Source organism: Artemia franciscana, chromosome 1 (genome assembly GCF_032884065.1).
Source record: "Artemia franciscana chromosome 1, ASM3288406v1, whole genome shotgun sequence".
In the NCBI taxonomy this organism is placed as follows: Eukaryota; Metazoa; Arthropoda; class Branchiopoda; order Anostraca; family Artemiidae; genus Artemia; species Artemia franciscana.
Window position 1 is genome coordinate 21,150,944 of NC_088863.1, and position 20,187 is coordinate 21,171,130.

At 35.4% G+C, this 20,187-nt stretch overlaps 1 protein-coding gene across 5 annotated transcripts in view; it reads left to right on the top strand.

The window, feature by feature from the left end:
• The window catches only part of LOC136026799 (KN motif and ankyrin repeat domain-containing protein 1-like), a 147,455-nt gene extending 128,173 nt beyond the window's left edge, over window positions 1-19,282 (top strand). For all 5 annotated transcript variants that reach the window (XM_065703508.1, XM_065703516.1, XM_065703501.1 and 2 more), the window contains 3 exons: window positions 5,588-5,680; window positions 6,870-6,977; window positions 12,025-19,282. In XM_065703508.1, coding sequence (XP_065559580.1) covers window positions 5,588-5,680; window positions 6,870-6,977; window positions 12,025-12,219 — 396 coding nt within the window. In that variant the 3' untranslated portion in view covers window positions 12,220-19,282. The remainder of the gene's footprint in view (window positions 1-5,587; window positions 5,681-6,869; window positions 6,978-12,024) is intronic.
• Window positions 19,283-20,187: the final 905 nt, after the last annotated feature.

Below are 20,187 nucleotides of genomic sequence, written 5' to 3' on the forward strand. Positions count from 1 at the left end.
GGTATAAATTGTTATTTACTGGAATGCATGAATCGCTTTTAGTACATAAAAAATTGTTTCACCTTTGGATTAAACTCTTTAGTTTTGAAGGGGAAAGATCAGTGAGGGGGGAGGGGACTGAAGAGCAACAGTCTCCCCTATGTAGCGTAGTTTCTAATAATAAAAAAGGAGCTCATTCCAAGGATGAAACATGCACATTTAATTTGTAGTGTGTATAGAGAGAGAAGGAGAAAAGGAAATAGTAGTACCGTGTTTTCTTTAACTAATAACTTCTCTATTTCTCTGTCTCTTTCTTTTCCTCGGGTTGTCTTGCCATAATGAATTTGTTAAAGAACCAGGGATATAAAATAAGTTTTGTTCCTTGGACTTAGCTTAATTCTTTTCATGCCCGGATTCCACGAGTTTCTCAGACTTTTATGTTGGTTGTGTCGAAATTATGAAGCTAATAAAGCAGTCTTACGTTTCCGTCAGTGTTGCCGCGTTGATCCTTGAAGATAAATAAGCAAAACTAATCGATGAAATTGACAACGTTGTTCGTCTGTAAAAATTCAAATATTAAAAACACATTGATTCTGAAAGATAACCGTACCTTCAAAGGAATGCTACGGTTTGGTTCCATATAGTTTTAACATATTTTGATGATTTTTGATGATACACATTTTGATGATAACATATTTTGATGATACAAAAATAGAACTCTTGATCTTTCTTAGTTTTATAAATTATAATGAAATACAAATATATAAAATATCAGTTCAGAGTTCAAAGTGTCAACATCTAAATTGGATATTGCATGGACATTATTAATTCAGTAAGTTTTATGTGAAGAAACTCAAAATTTCGCAATAGGGATTATAGTGACGCATAATCCCTACTATACTTATTGACCTACATAAAGGATTCTACTGCATTATAAGCTTAATGGAGCGCTAAAGCCGATTTTTTTTTTTTTTTTTTTTTTTGGCCTTGCTTATTTAACCCCAGACCTAAGGAGTGAGAAATGTCAATATTTATTTGTCCTGGTTGTGGTCGATCTTGTGGCAAGGGGATTACCCTGCAATGCACAAAATGTCTCGAGATGTTTCACCCACAGTGTGCAGGCATTTCCCCAATTGAGCGTAAAGAAAAACCGAATTGGATTTGCTTAATCTGTTCAAATAACGATGAAGTACATGAATCTTGCATCTCTAATAATAATCCCTGTATATCCCCGATAATCAGCAGTCAAAAATCCATTCCCGCTAATACTAATTCTTTAGCTGAAAATTCATGCAGTCGAAGCGTGGACCTGTCAATCCAGTCTATTTCAAGACCAAATAAACATTCCACTGAGATAATTGCAAGTGACAATATATCTGACGTCACAAGCCAGCCAGTCAATGCATGCGATTTTGATAAGACTTTTGTGTCAGAGACAGGAATTTCGCATGTCGTAGTTAATTCGATATTATTCTTCGCTCTTGATTCGCTGAAAGCAGGAATAAGTGTTGATGAAATATCTAACGCTATGGCAGGATTCTATCGTTTAGAAGAGTTGAATGTAGCAAAAACGCTGCTCGCATGTCTGTGTCGTAAAGCTGGTAGATTGCAAGAAAGGAGAGGAAAAACAGCTGAAAAGACTACTGCCTCGGACATAATGCGTGTTATCATAGAACTTGATTCGAAACAGTTCATATGGCCTGTAATCGTCCCACGGAGCTTTAATGAATGTCCAGTATTAAAGCCTGACATCAGCGTCCGGCTTGATAAACTTGTTTATGACTATTCCCGAAAGCTTGAAAAAACACTTTCTTCTATTGAGCGTATCGAATCTAATTTAGAGAAAAAAATAACGCCTGGCAATGATCTTGATCTCAATCCCCCCACTGTGCCCCACCATGAATGGCCGCCTCTCCCACTAAAGACTGTCCCATTAGAGACCATAGTGATAAAAAACCCACCCACTCTCCTACTGAAGGATCCTGTCTGCCGCAAGAAAGAATTTGATAAGACAGGGTGTGCAAATATTCGTTATGTTAAAGCAACTAAGGATAGTGTTATGGTATCGGTACCATCTCAAGATGCATCGAAGCTCAGTTGTGATCTAAAGGTTAATTTTCCTGAAAGCATAATAACTTCCAAGCCTCGGCGATTTTTTGGAATTATCAGGAGTGTGGACATTGATTTTGATGTTAGTGCCTACGCATTGGACTTTCCGGGTATAATCGAGTTTAACCGGCTAGGAAAATCGCAAATTGTAAGAGTTATTTTTCAAACAGAAGAATACCTGCATTTTTACATCAAACATGGCATCAAATTCGGTTATGAGATTTTCCGAGTGGAACGTGATCGTATTCAGCCTAGGCGTTGTTTTAAATGTCAAAGTTTTAACCATGTTCAAAATCAGTGTAAATCTGAATGTTTCAAATGTGCCCGATGTAGCGGTAATCACATTTCGACTAAAGACTCCCCATGTCAAGCGCCAGTTAAATGCGCCAGTTGTGGCTCGAATGATCATCCAGTTTACAGCTTTAGGTGTCCGATTTTAAAGAAATTTTGTAAATGAATGTATTACTTTGTATTACGTCCTTTAATTCAAATGGTGTGTTAGGGAAATTACCTGTACTTCATAGTTTTTTGAATGAAAAATCATCGTTATTATGTCTTCAGGAACACCACCTCCTTGATCATTCGTTGAATCTGCTTTCTAGTCTGTCCACTGAGCATGACATTTTTGCTGTTCCCGCTACACCGACTGGTGGACGTCCCTCCGGTGGTTTAGCTACTATTTTACCCAAGTCTCTTAATGCAGCTATTCTAGCAATTGATACAAATTTTTTAGCTTGTAGTTTTTCAAATGTAGTTTTAATTAATTGTTATTTTCCGACTGATTACCATGATGATATTTCTTTTGATGCGTTTACTCAATGCTGTTTTAATCTTAGTCGTTTTGTCTCTAGTTTACAGTCAAATTTGCGGACTTATATTTTAGGTGATTTTAACTGTGATCCAAATATAGCAAATGAAAGGGTTACAATTTTATCTTCTTGTCTTCCTAATTTTTCTGTTTTACCGAAGTCCCAGGATTTTACTTATATTCATTGGAGTGGTAGTACAACTAATATTGACCATGTTTTTTCTTCTAACCCAAGTGATTCTTTGCCTGTGGTTACTGTAATCAAAGATTTCCCCGTTAGTGACCACATGCCGCTTCAGTTCCTTATACCCCCTTTGACTTCTCGTCCTTCCCCAGTTCGTTTTTCTGGTAATAAGCTTCCTAAATTTTTTGATCGGGTTGATTGGAATCTAAATTTTAGACCGCTTTACCAAGAAAGAGTTGGGACTTTAATTGATAAAGTCTATATCCCTGATAGTTTGGATTCAATGGATAGTAATCCCTCTTTGACTATTAATTGTCTTTATTTTGAATTAATCCATTGCTTAAAGTATGGTGCTGCGGCAGTTTTTCCTACTAATAGGATAAGATTGGGCGCGCAGAAACCTTTTTGGAGCCTCAATCCTTTTTTGGTAAATTCTAATAAGGCGGCTAAACAAGCGTATTGGGAATGGCGGGCCCTCGGTAAGCCAAGAGACTCGCATCCAGTTGTTTTGCTAATGAAAAAGAGAAAGGCTGAATTCCAAGCAGAGCTCCGTCGTCATAATAACCTGATCATAGAAGAAGCTTCTTCAAACATTGATAACGACAAGGACAAAAATCTCCTTTGGAATGTTCGCCGAGGCAATAGGCGGATTAACATGCCTGATACTAATTCCACACCGTCGCTAAAAGAGTGGGAAAATTATTTTTCTAAGTTGTCGACTTCGTACGATTCCAACAGTGTTGTGTTGCAATTAGATGAAAGGTTGAAGAATTTTTCAACTGATTACAGGATTTCTGAGGATATGTTACGTGGAGCAATCAAAACGTTAAAGGCGCAGTCGGCTAAGGATCATGATGGCTTATTTGCTAATCACCTCAAACTTGCTCCTTCTTCTTTTCTTATTACTCTACTGGCATTTTTCAACCTTTTACTTACTACTGGTTTAGTACCATCGTCATTCTATATTGGCATAGTTACGCCTATTCCTAAGAGCGGGAAAAAAGACTTGTCATCTTGTAGCTCCTGGAGGCCAATTACTAGGGGTTCTATGATTGGGAAAGTGTTTGAGTTGTGTTTGAAGGATCTTCTTGAAATTCTTGACACTGGTTCTAATCAAGTTGGTTTCAAGAGAGGTTTGGGATGTGACCATGCCCATGCATCTTTCAGCAAAGTTATTGAAGAAGCGAGAATCTCTGGTCAACCGCTATACGCCCTCCTGATTGATATCAAAGGGGCCTTTGATAACATTTCTCATGTATCCGCTCTGCTCACTTTAATCCATGATGGATTGCCCCTAGCTGTCATACGAGTCCTTCGCTCTTGGTATTCTGGTTTAAAGATCCGTATCTGTCCGAGTTCGTCTTCATCTCAGTCCAAATTAATTCAAGTGGGTAGAGGAATTAGACAAGGAGGAATTATTTCTCCTTATATATTCAATTCTTGTTTAGCTACTGCCCTTAATTCTCTTTCCTGCTCGTTTGTTTCATTATCTCGAAATCTGTCTTACATTGCATATGCTGATGACATTATCCTTCTAAGCCGGTCCAAGTCTAGTCTTGTTTCTAATTTTAATATTTTAATTAATTGTTTAAAAGGTTTGGGCCTTTCTATCAGTTTTGAAAAATGTCAATTTTTTGTTGTAAATTGTTTAGAGGATAATGTCAGGGCGACTCTAGATTGCGGCAATGGTGTTATTTTTCAGTCGTCGCCAATAGTCACTTATTTGGGATTACCTTATGCTGCTTCGAAAAGAGATTTCAAACCAGTCCTGGTTCAGCATGTTCAGATGAAACTACGCAAGGCATTTGGTCTTTTAATTCGTTTTCGGGGTCTTTACCGTCGGGACGTCCTTGGTCGTATGTATAGCGCTGTTGCTCTGCCTCACGTATTGTTCCCGTCCCTCCTCTTCCGAAATTTCAGACCTTCTGATCTTTCGCCCATTAAAGTTGCTTATTTTAAATATTGTAAATTTTTACTTGGTTTCCCCCTTTCTTCTAGTAACACTGAGATTGTTTTAAAGCTTAATGTGAAGGATCCTGTAGTCTGTATAAAGAAAAAATATAAAACATTTGAAGATAGGGCGAAAATTAGCCTTTTAGGCCACAATTTATTTCCGTTTTTTAGTAACAGTTCTGGCTCTTCATGATTTATAGGCTAATCTATTTAGCAAGTGTTTTTTTTTTTTTTTTTTTTTTTTTTTTTTTTTTTTTTTTTTTTTTTTTTTTTTTAAGTGTTCGATCAATATTTGATACGTTTTGATTGTAAGTGTTATCAGTTGTTTTTTCTTTATATTATATTGTAGCGTACTCCTCATTTTTTGAGGGAAATAAAGAAAATAAATAAATAAATAAAATATATATAATATGCAATAATATATTATAACTGTGTTAGCCTCTATTTAACCAATTACATTTTCATTGTATGTGGTACTTTAAATTAGCATGATTCTTTAACTAGTTTCTCCGCATTTGATTGCCTTGTTGAATGATGGCTGTCATTTCTTTTAGCATGGTCAGACTGCGCTGATGCTTGCCGTATCTCATGGAAGATTGGATATGGTAATGCTACTAGTTGCTGTTGGAGCAGATATTAATATTCAGGTGGGTTTCCATCAATGTTGCCAGCTGGGCTGGTAAAAATTGAAATGAAATTTCTATAAATTAGTCATATTGTGTAAAGAAAATAGTTAAAAATTAGCGCAATTAATAATTATTTGACTAAACTAGTTCAATTTGGCTAAAAAGGCTTGCCAATTGGTCTGGTGCGGTGGTTCTCAAACTTATTTTAACACTGTATCCCTTTTTACCCACAAAATATGTTAGGAACCTCTGCTCAGTTCTAGAGTTAAAGGGTTGTTTTGTTTTAGTTTGTTTTTGTTTTTGTTTTTTGGCCGGTCGCGCATTCCTAAGGGGTATGTGTACCACAGTTTGAGAACCACTGGTCTAGTGCATTAAAAAAAAAATCTTAATTTCTATCCTGCGTTTGGTTTTAAATAACAATTATCTAATTTTTAAATAAAACCACTATTTTATAATACTTTAGGGTAACTAATGGGGTGTAGTTTCTAATAATAAAAAAGGAGCCCATTCCAAGGATGAAACATGCACATTTAAATTGTAGTATGTATAGAGAGAGAAGGGGAAAAGGAAATAGTAGTACCGTGTTTTCTTTAACTAATAACTTCTCTATTTCTCTGTCTCTTTCTTTTCCTCTGGTTGTCTTGCCATAATGAATTTGTTAAAGAACCAGGGATATAAAATAAGTTTTGTTCCTTGGACTTAGCTTAACTCTTTTTTTTGGGGGGGGGGTAACTTCCGTACCCCTTTTTATCCACAAAACATTTTAAGTACCCCTTCTCAGTTACCGGTACTAAGTAAACCATAACTAAAAAATAAATAAAATTACCAGTTCTAGAGTTAAAGGGTTCTTTTATTCTTTTGTTGGCGGGCCGCGTATCCCCTATACGGTACGGTACCCCTAAGGGGTACTTGTACCACAGTTTGAGAACCACTGGTCTGCTGCATTAAAAAAAAAAATCTTAATTTGTATCCTCGCCATTGGTGGAGACGTTTTGGTGTGATCTCCACACCGGGATCAAATTTCGAGCCCTGCAGTGTGTTTCTGAACTGAGTTGGAACTCTGGGTCCTGTATTATGAAGCTGAGATCCATCCAACTGCGTTACTACAATACAAAAATATATATGGCAGAAATGTGATTCTGACTGAAAGAGAGCAACTATTCTCAATTTATTTATTATCTATAGTCGTTATAGCTTTATTTTTTTCTAGGATGTAGATGGCAGCAGTGCGTTGATGTGTGCAGCTGAGCATGGGCATATTGACATTATTAAGTTCCTCATTGCTCAACCGGACTGTGATATCAACTTGAAAGATAATGTAGGATTGTGTTTTATCGCTTCTTTGTTATGTGTCCTTAATTTGAAGGCTGCATAGCTTCTTTTAGCTTAATCTATTTGTATGCTAGCAAGAAAAAGCACTTCGAGGGATTTTCCAGTCTCTCTTTTTACCTTAGGCTTTCTTCGGTTCTTGCTTATTTTTAACAACTAATCTTAAAAATATAAACTTTTCTGAAATTATTATTGAAATAAAATAAAATCCCTGAAAACTCTATCTCGGATTACGTCAAAATTTTCATCTAATTCACTGCATATTGCTCTTTTACCGCATGGGCTTGGTTTGGGAAAGCTCGAGCTTAAGATACCCGGTGGTGCGATCTAATTACAACCCTAACATGGCTCAAAGCAACATGCCCGATGCCTGAGCTTTCACCTAAACGAAACTACGCATCATAGCTCATCAAATGAGCTGCTTTAAGTCATTTTGGGATAAAGTATTCAAAGAGCATAAAGCTGAACTCGTAGGGATAATCCGTGTAGGAGCAGCGCGTCAACTGATCCCCCAATTAGGCTTTTTGATCTGTATTCTTGATTTGAAGTATCCTGATTAAGGCATCAATGTAAATGAGGCTACAAAGACTTATTTTCTTAAGCTTTCTTGTAGTAGCGACTATTATTACTACTACTAGCAACTTACTGCAGCACCAAGCCGCCTGAGTCCAACACAGCTGCGCACGCTGCTCCTCCATCCAAATCTATTCAAAGCTTCCCTCTTTACGCCCTCTCTGGAAGCTCTGATATCCTTTAGATCTTTCTTTATGACACCCTTCCACCCCAGACGAGGACGTTCTGCTTTCTGTTTAGCCCTTGACGGTTGGTCAAAAAGGACAATCTTCGGCAATTTCTCATCCTTCCTCCGCAGAACATGCCCTAGCCATCTGAACCTTTCTTTCATTATAGCCACAGAAAGCGGGATTGAACCGAAATTTTCGTACAACCTACTGGTTGAAAGACGGTCATTGAGTCGGGTACCTAGAACAATCCGTAGGCAATTTCTCTGGAAAACATAAGCAAATCTTCATCCGCTTTTTGGAGCACCCATGCTTCAGAGCCATATTTGACCGCTATCATCGCTGTAACTTCCACTATTCTAATCTTATTTAGCAGACTTATCTTCCTAATCTTCCAAATTTTTTTTAACTGTGAAAAACACCCTGAGCCTTGGCTGTTCTACTTTTAACATCTCCACTGCTCCCACCGTCTTTACTAATAGTACTACCAGCGTAAGTGAAGCTGTCCACCTGATCAATCTTTTGTTACCAAACGTCTCCTTTTCATCTTCATTTATTTTCAGCCTTAGTGACGTAATCTTCTTAACATTAATTTTCAAACCTATTCTAGCACCGTGAATTCACAAAACTCTATAAGTTTGTTCATTTTGCTCACACTTTCAACTAGGATGCTTAAATCATCAGCATAATCTAAGTCCGGGAGAGTTTTTCCTCCCCGTTTGATTCCATGTTCTCCCATTACCTTTCTGGGGCTTCATACGACAAAGTCCACCAAAATGATCCACATAAAGGGGGATATAGCATAACCCAGCTTAATTCCTGATTTAATACAAAACCAGTTGCTAACCTCATTTCCTAGCGTAACCACAGCAGTGCTATTCTCGTACATAGCACTAATCACTTTTATGTATTTGTCTGGTATACCATATAAGGATAACACCTTTGCAAAAGCTCTTCAATCAGGAGAATCGAACGCTTCCTCATGATCTATAAAACTGAGGGCCAAAGGTGTTAGGCGACTCAGGCACTTCTCAATTATTTTTCTAAGAGTGAAAATTTGGTCCTCTATCTTTTCTAAAACTGTACTGTTCTTCTCTTAAAACTTTGTCTACAGCAAGTCTCAGTCTAAAAAGTATCATATTACTAAGTAATTTGCTACCTACAGAGACCAGACTAATGCCTCGATAATTGCCACACTCATTATTATCAACTTTCTTATTCAGTGTTTTAATTAAGGTTTTTCTAAAGTCGTTATGTACTTCCGTTATGTACTTAATCTTCAGTAACTTATTTCTAACCTCACAGCCTCCATACTCAAGAAACTCACTTACCACACTATCAGCACCTGGAGCCTTATTATTTTTTAATCCTTTTAGTACTGTCGTTAATTCTTTCTCACAAAACAAATCTTCCTTCACATCCAACGTATCACAAACTTTTTCATTTTCCTCTATATATTTTCCGGCAATTCTATTTCGGTTTAGCACATTCTCAAAATGTTTTTCACATCTTTCTTTAACTCTTTCCTTATCACTGGCTGTGGCCCCGTTCCTATCTTTAACTGGGACAAGACCGGATTCACTACTCCCTCTCAATTTATTAACATACCACTACAATATTTTACTATTATGCCGTCTAACTGGATCCTCCAGGTTCTCGGCAGTTTTATCCATGGCCTCCACTTCACACCTCCATAGTTTGTATTTTAATGCTTTCTCCACTTTCTTCACATTGCTTTTGTTTTCATATGATCTGTCCCTCAGATAAATTCTTGTACAATCCCCTTCTCCTCTCTATTAAACATAAAGCTTGTTCACTAATATTCCTAGCTGTAGTCCTAACTTTCTTCCCTAAGACACCATCAGCAACTTTGCAGATTGTTTTTCAAAAATTATTCCAACCATCTTCCATATATTAAAATTTTAAACTCTCAAATTTAGTATTCAACTGTTCCTGGAAAATTTTTCTTAAATTCTCATCCTGTAGTCAACCAACATCATAACTTCCTGGGAGGTAGTTGAGTTACTCTTCCGAAATTTCAGCTTTAAATTAACCTAAGACACTTCTAGATGATGATTCATACTTTTAACATCGATTACAGCACTCCTATTTACCTTAGTATCTTGTATTAATCCTGCCAGTCTTCGGTTTACTATAGCATAGTAAATAAGGTTTGATGTCTTACCATCGTGTGAATACCAATGTTAACTTATGGACCACTTTATGGCCAAACACTGTATTGGCTATAACTAGATTGTTATACCTACAAAATTGCAAAAGTCTGTAGCCATTACTGGTTACTTTTCCTATACAAAATTTACCTAGGCTAGGATACCATTTATCCCTATTTCTACTGACCCAGGCGTTAAAATCTCCCAGTAAAAACACCATATTTCTACCTGGGACCCTGTCTATTTGCTCCTGTAACTGTAAGTATAATTCATCTGAGTCACTAGTATCTCCGTCAGTTGGTTCAACCGGGCATATACTACTGTAGCTGATACTCTGAAGTTTCTAATCATAAAATGAACAATTAGCATTTTTTTATTAATACCTTTCCAGCCTAAACAAGACTTAGCAGCTTCCTTATTCATCATGGGCCCTACTCCTTGTCTATGTACCCCATCCGTCCTGCCTAAGTAAACAAATTGTATTTCGCCTAATTTCATGCTTACTACCCCTGAGATATGAGCTGAAACCCCCTAATAAGTCCATTTTGAATCTTCTGAATTCTTCAGTCAAAATGTTGATACGATAGTCATTTTTTAACGTCGTAACATTCCAAGTTCCAATTTTCATTTTCCTTAAATCATTGAAATTATTTTGTCCTCGGAAAAGCTATGATCCCGGATATCAGTACAGGACGGGGATCACATCTCTTTTCTCAAGTCTACACCGAAGCGCTTAAGCCAGCCTAGAATCGGACAGCAAGAAGCGTCTGGGACCTCCAGTATGAATGAAGGCTTTGTGCAATTCTGGGCCCATCTTGGTCTCAACATGGTTTTCAGCGTTTGGCGATGCTCTTCTATCAACAAAAGTCGAAATCCTGCTCAGACAGTCTCAAACCTATTACCTCAGACTCATTATATATTCATGCCTACAAAGATTATGCTACCATGGGGATGAAGTCGCTTTTCCTTAGATTTCTATTTTCGTTAGAACGAGGATTCTAATGAATGCTATATTATGTGTGGGCTAAACCGGTCGATCTTATTATACCATAGCAACTCTTTGTGGGATCCAGAAATAGAGATCTATCTTTTCTGAAAGCCTCCAGCAGCTCCTGATTTGTTTTTAGAAAAAAATAAGTTAATATATTTAAATAATTTTTTTCTTATGTATAACACCTGCATTGTGACAACTCTCACAAACACCTATGAATGAATAAATCATGATCAAAAGCGGAGAGGCTTCCATGTACTATTTTATTATTTTTATTATTTTATTTATTTTATTTATTATTTTATTATTTTATTTATTTTTTACATTTAAAAATGTAAAAAATACATTTTTTATGTATTATTTTATTTTATAATTTTTTATTTTATGTTTATTTTTATTTTATTATTTGGGTGTCTAACGTTCCATTCCCATCCGGTGCTTTTTTTTTTCTTTTTTAGCATTCTTTTCGTTTTGTTTTTTAAATCGGGGAAAAGAGGAGGCAACCTATAGTCAAAATTTGTAACAGAGACATGAGTAAAATTACAGTCGCAATTGGAATATTTATAAAAATCAAGCTTTCATTCTGTCTAAAGTTTGAAAGTCCATTTAAAACTGTAAAGAAATTTAAGAGAAATGTAGGGAAGTATTTTACTTACTCCCCCCCCCCTAAAAAACAACAAACAAACAGAAATTCATGCAACCGTTGGTTCAAATGTTGGGACTTTTGGTACAGTTTCTAAATCTTCTCTGTGTCCAACTGCACTGACCAGAAATAGTAAGGTCAAAAATCAAAATAAGTCATATTCGCAGCTTTATAGGTGTCACATGCACTATTACATACTCCTTTCATGCCCTTCCCTGCATCATTCCTAGCTTGGAAAAATGATAATTATCACTTGTTGTTTTTTTGTTTTTGTTTTTAAGTTGTAGCCTACTATGTATTGGCTTCAATGATGTCTCAAGGAAGTATAGCTCTTAGGAATAGGTTATAACCTATAGGCCAATCATGGGGCTTCAAAAAACATGGATTTCTGTAGGTCTTCTTTTTTATATTTATTTGAGACTCTGAAATTCTAGATCTACCGCCGTCACTGCACTTATGTTATTCCACTTTTCTATATTTTATTTTTTTAGGATGGTTCCACTGCTCTCAGTATCAGTGTGGAAGCTGGTCATCGTGACATTGGAGTATTATTGTATGCTCATGCAACTTTCAAACGCGGTGAAGCCTATCCAGCTGTACGACTTGCTAGAAGGTCGTCCAAGGGCTCAACGCCGGGTTCACTAAGTCCCACAGGGTCTAGAACAGGATCTGTGACCTTGACCTAGCGAAAATCATGCGAAAAACTACTTACAAATGACCATTTGTGCTAAGGTGCATTTACATTTCAACTCTTTTTTCTTATTTTCACTAGTCTTCGTAGTTTGTGAATTCCTGAGCAGTTTGTAACAAATTCATTTATATTTTGTGATTCGACAGCTCTTGTGCTCTTTGTCATGATCAAAGTTATTTGTGCGAAACTGGGGCATTGACAATAAATATGAAAATGAAAATAAAATTAGTAAATAAGAATATTGAATCGCTAGAATCTGTACAATACTATGTTGTGTCTAATAATTTAAAAGGTAGCTATTTTTTCAAGCTGGATCTCTATTACAAATATCGTGTTCAAGGCCGTATCCAAAGGGACGTTGGGGGGTTTACCCTCCCCCCTTGAAATGTTTTTCTGACTCATAAAAACTTACCAAAAATTCATATAAAGAAATTTTGTTACTTGTATGATATACGCCCTACCTAATGTTTTTTCTAATATGCTTCTCTGACGCTCAATCCTAATGAAATATGCCAAAGTAAGATAATAATAACTTTATATATTTATGTGGGCTATATATTTGCACATTAGGGGTGCAAAGTATTGCGGGTCTCCATGCCAAATGTGTTAGGAACAATTAGTATACATTTTATGTAATAAGATTGTTTTCTAACTTTACATTGTCCAAATACTTTACCCCTCCCCCTAATGTATAGCCCATGTTATATATATATTTTCCATCTATTTTGTCAGTTACCTTTGTCTTGTCTCACGCTAAGCTGAAAGAAAGTAACGAAAAAAAAACGGTTCTATAACACATCAATAAACGATCAATGTGAGTGGTAGGGTGTTTATCATACAAGTACCAACATTTTGATGCGTTTTTAATGTTTTAATCCCCCCCCCCCTCCCCGCCCCCAACAAAATCCTGGATACGACCCTGATCATGTTGCTTGACAATTCTGTCCAAACATAGATCATTGACATCTGATCATTTCTTTAAAATTTGTTCCTTTATTCAGCGCTTTCTAGTTGTATTTGCTATTACTGTTGCAATTATTTCTCTGTTTTATGTTACAATCTTACAGTAAAAAGACTCACCTGGACCGTGTCAGCAGTTAAAATAAAAACAATCTACATTCATTAGGACACAAATGCAAACCCACAGACTTAGAGCCAACAGACAGGTGACATAAGCACTACTATGCTCCCTCTACGTCTACATCTACTTATTACATCTACATTCATTAGGAGACAAATGCAAACTAACACACTCAGAGCCAACATGCAGGTAACATAAGCGCTACTATGCTCCCTAGTCCTAGCAACAAACAGAAAGACCTTTATGATGGAAGACCAATATTTACTGAAATCATACTATTAGGTATTTTTGTCCAAACATAGATCCATAAGAACTTTTTATTTCTTTAAATTTGTCGTAATTGTTGAGAATCTGTTGTAAATCTTGAAAATGCATTCTCAGTTTAATGTTATTGCTCTGGCTCAGACAGATAGAAATCCAAAACTGTTTTTCAATTTTCTTTTTGATTTTCTTGAGTGATAGTTCAAAAAATTGTTCTGGGAAGAAATCGAAGAAACTGCAACAAAAGAAAAGAAAAAAAGGGAATGTGCTTGTATATTAAGTTATATTTTTCATGTATAATAATCCTTAATGACCGGTTCAGAGATCCTCTGCACTTTCCTACGTAGGCTTCTAAGACAAAAGAAATATTTATTTACCACAAGATTTAGCAACATAATAGTGTAAGATCAAAGTCAGAATGGGCCGCCACACTTCTTGTAAAATTAGTAATCACAAGCCGCATACGGACAAAATAGTGGCTAATGAGGAACACCGTTGATTTGTTTCAATTTTTTCAAATTGGAAATATCTCAAGTTTTTTTTCCCCCCAATATTTCTTAGAATCTCTTACTATCGTTTCTCGTCTAGTTTTAGTTTTGATTTTTTGCTGCTACAGATGTTTCATTCCATTAATTTTGTATATGTTGTTGCATTCCGGTGTGTGTAATCCATTAGGTTCCTTTATTGATTGATTTTATTGATTTTAACGTAACTAGACGTAATAGAACGTTGATAGACTATGCTCCAGTCTTTTAAATTTTGACTGGGGTAATTTGATAGGACTTAGAAAGGTGTCTAGACTAAAGAGGCAATAATTTAAACAGTGGCTGTAATAATTCAAAAGGTGTTATGTAATATTTTTGAAAAAGTTGTATTTACAATCTACTCTCTCAAAAAAAGCCCTCTATCATTTGGTTCACTCCACTTTTTCTATCTTTTATTTTCTTCGAAATTTAAAAGTTTTTCGTTTTTCTAGTTGCATTGTGTCCACTTTTTTCTCTTATACAAATTGTTGGAAATTGAAGCTTTCTCGTATCGAAATTGTTACTGTGTTATTGTAGCATCTTAGAGGCCAAAAGAAATCTTCCTTTTTCCAAAATTGGTTTTTATCCCTCCAATGCACCCTTTATAAAGATTTAAAGATAAGTAGCTTTACAACCCCCTGCACAAAAAACATTTGCAAAAAAATTCATTTTTCAATTTCATCTTTGTTTCTTTCTTCTTTTTTTGTGTTTTTTTTACCCCTCCATTACTTGTACGTTGTGAATTGACTGTGAGCAAATATCGTATGTAGAATTCTTCCATAGATCCTATCCTTATAAAAAGGATTGTTTTGACATTTCATACCCTTAAGTTACTTAAATATAATCTAGAAATAAAGTATTGCCATTTTAATATTTATACTAAATAGAAAAAGTTTGACGTAATGGGATGATCACTATATTCCCCCCCCCCCCCTCTAGCACCAATAATAAAGGGGTAGACCAGAAACATTCCCAAACCTCATTCTATAGTTTTCTGAAGGCTTAATGAAAGCTAGGATAGTTGGACATTAAAATACACTCTTTGAAGCATCTTCCCCCTACCCTCTCCCTCCTTCCTTACAAAATGACTCACCGGCTTTCTTTTATAATAACTGATTCGCACTTACACATTAGTGTATATAATTTTATGAAATATGAAGCGAATCACTTTAGTTAAACGAAGCTTCAAGTAAATCTCTGAAAGGTTTTTCTGAAAAAGAAGGGGGGTATTCCCTGCAGAGCAATTATTCAGGCTTAGTCTAAATCCCGCTTTCTATGGCTATGATGACAGAAAGGTTGAGATGGCTAGGACACGTTCTGTGGATGAAGAATAACAGACTGTCGAAGATTGTCCTTTTCCGCCAACCGCCTAGAGCTAAACGGAAGGCAGGTTACCATTGGTTAGGTTGGGTCGGTATCATAAGGAAAGATTTGAGGTAAATGGGAACTTCCTGGAATAGCTTTTGGTGGGTAACATTAAGCTTAATGCATTTTATATATGGGGGGTCTGCATAAAAAGGCAATTTTTGGATGTATCAATTGTTATCAAAATGCTGTTTTTTAGAATTTCGAATAGTATTAGCCCGAGTCGCTCCTTGCTTTCAGTTTGTTATCACTAACCGTTTGACTGTAATTAAAGCATTTCAATGCATGTATGGGGTAAACTTAATTTGTTGATTGGAAGAAAAAAAGGGAAAAGTCCTATAAAGTCTTTTTAGTTCTATAAAAAAAATTTATCATTGATGACAAGGTCGTCTTATATTTTAAGGTTTTTTGTTTTATTTGTGTAGTGTTGTGAATTTGGCGTGAGAAAATTTTGTTATTACAAGGTATTTCGTTTGTTTTCATTATTTCTGTGTTTTTTTTGGCGGTTAATTTTTTGTGTTTTTTTTTTTTTTTAATAAGTAGATTTTTTGCGAAAGCTCTTTTTGAATATCTGTGTTTTCTAATTTTTGCTTTAAATAAAAATTTGGTTACACCCCTTAAGACCTAATTTTTTCTACTTTTTCTAACGAAATTTAATTAAAGTCCAATTTTCGTGATAAATAAAGGTATTGAATCTTTAAAAGAACACACTAAAGACTATTAAATTAGCCCCAACTCATTATACAACGCCTTTAGAGTCACTGCAGCTTCACCTGTTTCAAATGAGGTGATGATAGTCTTTGAATGACAATGTTAATGCTAATTCTAAATTGTGTTTGTTTTTTTTTCATTGTATCTATTGATAGTCTATTAATGACTATTCATTATAGCTGTTTATGCGTAGCGCTTGCTTATGTTTTTCTTTGAAGGTTGTAATTCTGAAACAAAAGCTAAGAATTTTTTCTCCGTAAGTTGAAATTCCGCTGACGCAAGTATTTAATGCAAAATAAGACGATTCCATAAGACTTTGAATTAGACTAAAAAATCAACTTTCATTTAGTCTCCTTTTTGAGTTTGACAGTTGACTTCACGTGACATCATTGACATTGGCCTCTTGACTTGATAACAATTAACGTAAAATCATTGGGCAAAAAGTAGTATACTGTGTATTTTAAAATGCTCTTAACTCGATTTTTTTTTTTGTCCTGCTTCGTGTTCAAGTGCTAGTAATTGAATGTAAAGTTGCTGGATAATTTTAAGTCGTTTTTACCTTACATTTAGTTAAACAATATTCGGGATAATTTCCATCCCAATCAGGTTTGGGGTGATATTAACCCAATCAGGATTGAAATAATTTCGTTCCCTAAGTATGTTTTGTAGCTATGGTCTGTGTGCATTAGATATGCGAGTTATAACTTATATACACGGTAATCATGGCTTGGAATATGTATAAATACATGCATTTATATTTGAAGATTTCTCCGTTTATTCCTGTTTTTCTTTCTATTGTGCTATTTCGCCATTTATGGATTTATAACTTTGCTGTTTTTGTTATGCATTTCTTTTTCTTCTTTTTTTTATTTTTTTTAGCTGTAAACAGATATACAGGCTGTCTTTAAAGTCTATTTACTTTCAATATGTCACGAGCATTGAATGTAAGTAGCCTACATATATACAAGGTACTGCTTATACATATACTTATACTTATACATATACTTGTACTTATACTACAAATACAAGGTACTACTTATACAAGATCCATACAAAAGTCTAACATAAGTTTATACGTGGTTTGATGTTTTGCCAAACGCCAATTATAGATGTCATGGTATCCCTTAGGTGTTTTCCAGGTAAAATAGAAAATAAATCAAATTAGTCGAAACTCACCTTTTGTAGCTTCTTGTTTGATCTGCTTTCCGGTTAGTCCGTAAAACACCAAATAGAGAAGGGTATCGAGGTGTTTATGGTGGTATTGCCCTGCCATTTACATAGCTTCTTTAAAGTGTGACTAGATTTTATAGACACACTGCTTTTGGACCCTGAACCACAGTAGTTGACTATAATTGACTTCGCTTCAGTCAAACCGACATTTTTTTATTTTTTTAGGAGGGGGAAGCTATTTTTTGCAGGTGGGGGTGGGTATACAAAAACATAAAACAGTTGTTTATATCGATTTTTAGTACTTTTTAACAAGTCGCCCATTTTTTTTTTGGGGGGGGGGTTCAAAACCGGTAACAAAACTCAAATCAAACTCAACATCGGAAGTTTTTGTCTCTGTCACTCTGGCAAATGTCATATTGTCAACCAAATTATTCCGAGGAACATTACTGGAGTGCTTTTTAAATATTAAAAAGCACTCCAGTATGGAAGAATAGCTGTAGCTACTGAGAGTAAAACGCTTGAAATTGACTCTAATTCAACTATAATCACCTGTAGTCCAAGGACCGCACGCACTCCCTATATGTTTCAGTAAACTGCGTTGCCTAGGGACAACGTTTGTGTGTATTGGCTCCTGGTATTCGTTTCAAGGGCCATAGCATATATTCATAAACATTTGGCTTGAATGGATGAAGAGGTGGTATGCTGTACAACATGAGCTTTTTGGACTTAAAAATTGAGACGTCTGTTTCAGGTTTCAGTCTGTTAAGAAGAAGCAGTATTTTGTGGCCTCAGAATTGACTTACCGCTCTAAGTAATTCTGAGAGAAATGCAATTAAAGACTGTGACGCTCTATGATCCAGTTAATAAAAAATGTATTAGCTGAATATTTCTTCAGCTGTTAATGAAAGTGAAAACAAATAAGCAGGATAGAGTAATTTTGCTCTCAGGAAAAGTGCGGACGAGTCGCCTAGGATAAAATGGAATTTTCTATTAATAAGAAACAGAAAGTAGCACTACCATATATAACTCTCAAAAGAGCAGAAAAAAAAATACTGAGTGTCAAGATTTATGAAATTCGGGATTATTACGGAGTAAGACAATGTTACACTTAGTTTGGTATTTGGTAGTCGAAAATTTTTCAGGAAAGCATTCCTAGATAAAACATGAAAACTCTTTACACCAATAGCTTTCAATTTTTAACAATTTTTGAAAGCAAGAAAATTATAAATAATACATGTTGGAATGCAGATTAATTCTATTTATCGCAGAAAACAACCAAAATAGGAGAAAAAGGATTGAGCCAATTGGTAAAGATTTTTGGCTTGAGGGGGTGAGATTAGATTATAAATTACCACAACAAAATATGGCATAACGCCTTTCCATTTTATGGCTGCTGCCTTTCTACTTATATTCTTTTTAGTAATGTAGTTTAAAAAAGTATCAACATGCTATTACTCTATTATTCGAAAGCAAAAGCCAATCCATTTTTATGTTACAATAGAAAGTATGTGTTCGCTTTTGTAAGGCATCGGCGGAAAACGACTGAGAAAAGTAATTCTCATTTTGGCAACTTTAGTGAAATAATCGAACTATGGTCCTACATTCGCGTGATGTATTCCCGTCATGCGTGATGGTCGTTTCTTACCAGTTCGTTCTTAAGCGTTTTGTATTCTTGTTGGATATTCATTTAGATTAACATATCGGTAATTTATTCTTTGCATTGGTATCGTTATCTTATTATTTGTTGTTATAATTAATTTATAACCCCAGCTCTTAGCTTTTTTTTCTCTTTTTTCAAGGAGAAAATAATGAAATGTTGGAAATCCACTTTATTGATTGTGATCACAGTTTAATTTGTTTTGTTGTTTATGATATTTTGAAGTATCTTGTTACGATTTTGCAGTGCTCCTTAAGGTGCTTCTGAATAAATTATGTTCCAAATTAAATTATAATGTTTAGAGTAGAACAGCAGCTCGTATTTCTAGGCTAAAATCCAGGATAGTTAAGCCTATAGTTCAAGTTTAATCGGGGTTCATTTTATAAAATAACTTAAAAGGCACTATTGTGTGACACAACCGACGTTGATACCCATAAACGTAAAGATTCTTCACTATCACGAAGAACGGCTCTCAGTTCACTCCTCAAGACAACCCCACGCCTTCTCTACAATTATTTTTTCTTGCATTAACTATTGGGTTCCTCTCTTATTTTCTAATGATAAATGTCTTAGCATCATCGATGTTTGGTTTCTGTGGGCCTAAGTATTAGATGTTAAAATTGGAAAACTGAACTCATTTACAGTTTTTTTTTTTTTTTTTTCACATTAATACTTTTAAACTTGAGCCTCGATCATGAGTCCTATTTTGAAGCCTAAATTTCCAATTCATTTAGCAATATATCATGCAGGGTTAGGACCTTCTCTAAAGCTGTTCTATCAACTTAATTAAACATTTGCTTATAACCTACAAAACTAAGGACTAAAGGGGTTTGATGACTCAGGCACCTCTGAACTATAGGCAGCGCAATAGTGCTGCCTAAGTAAAGAGCGATGTCGGTACAATCATTATTTTATTTTTTTATTTTTTTACCTGTGCACTTCGTGTAAAAGGAGTTGTCGTAGAAATTTCGAAAAGTATAATGATTTCCTTTGGAAATGTCATTTGATTAGAGAATGAAAGGGTTAGTGCTCTTTTTAATAGTCGAAAATGACTGGAGGACAACCATTCCCCCTCCCACTCCCATCATTTCCTCAAACACATCCAATCAAAACTTCGAGATAGCCATTTTGTTCAGCGTATTTGAAACGTCTTGAAATTATGTTTTTGAGGAGGACAAGCCCTCAGGGCGAAGG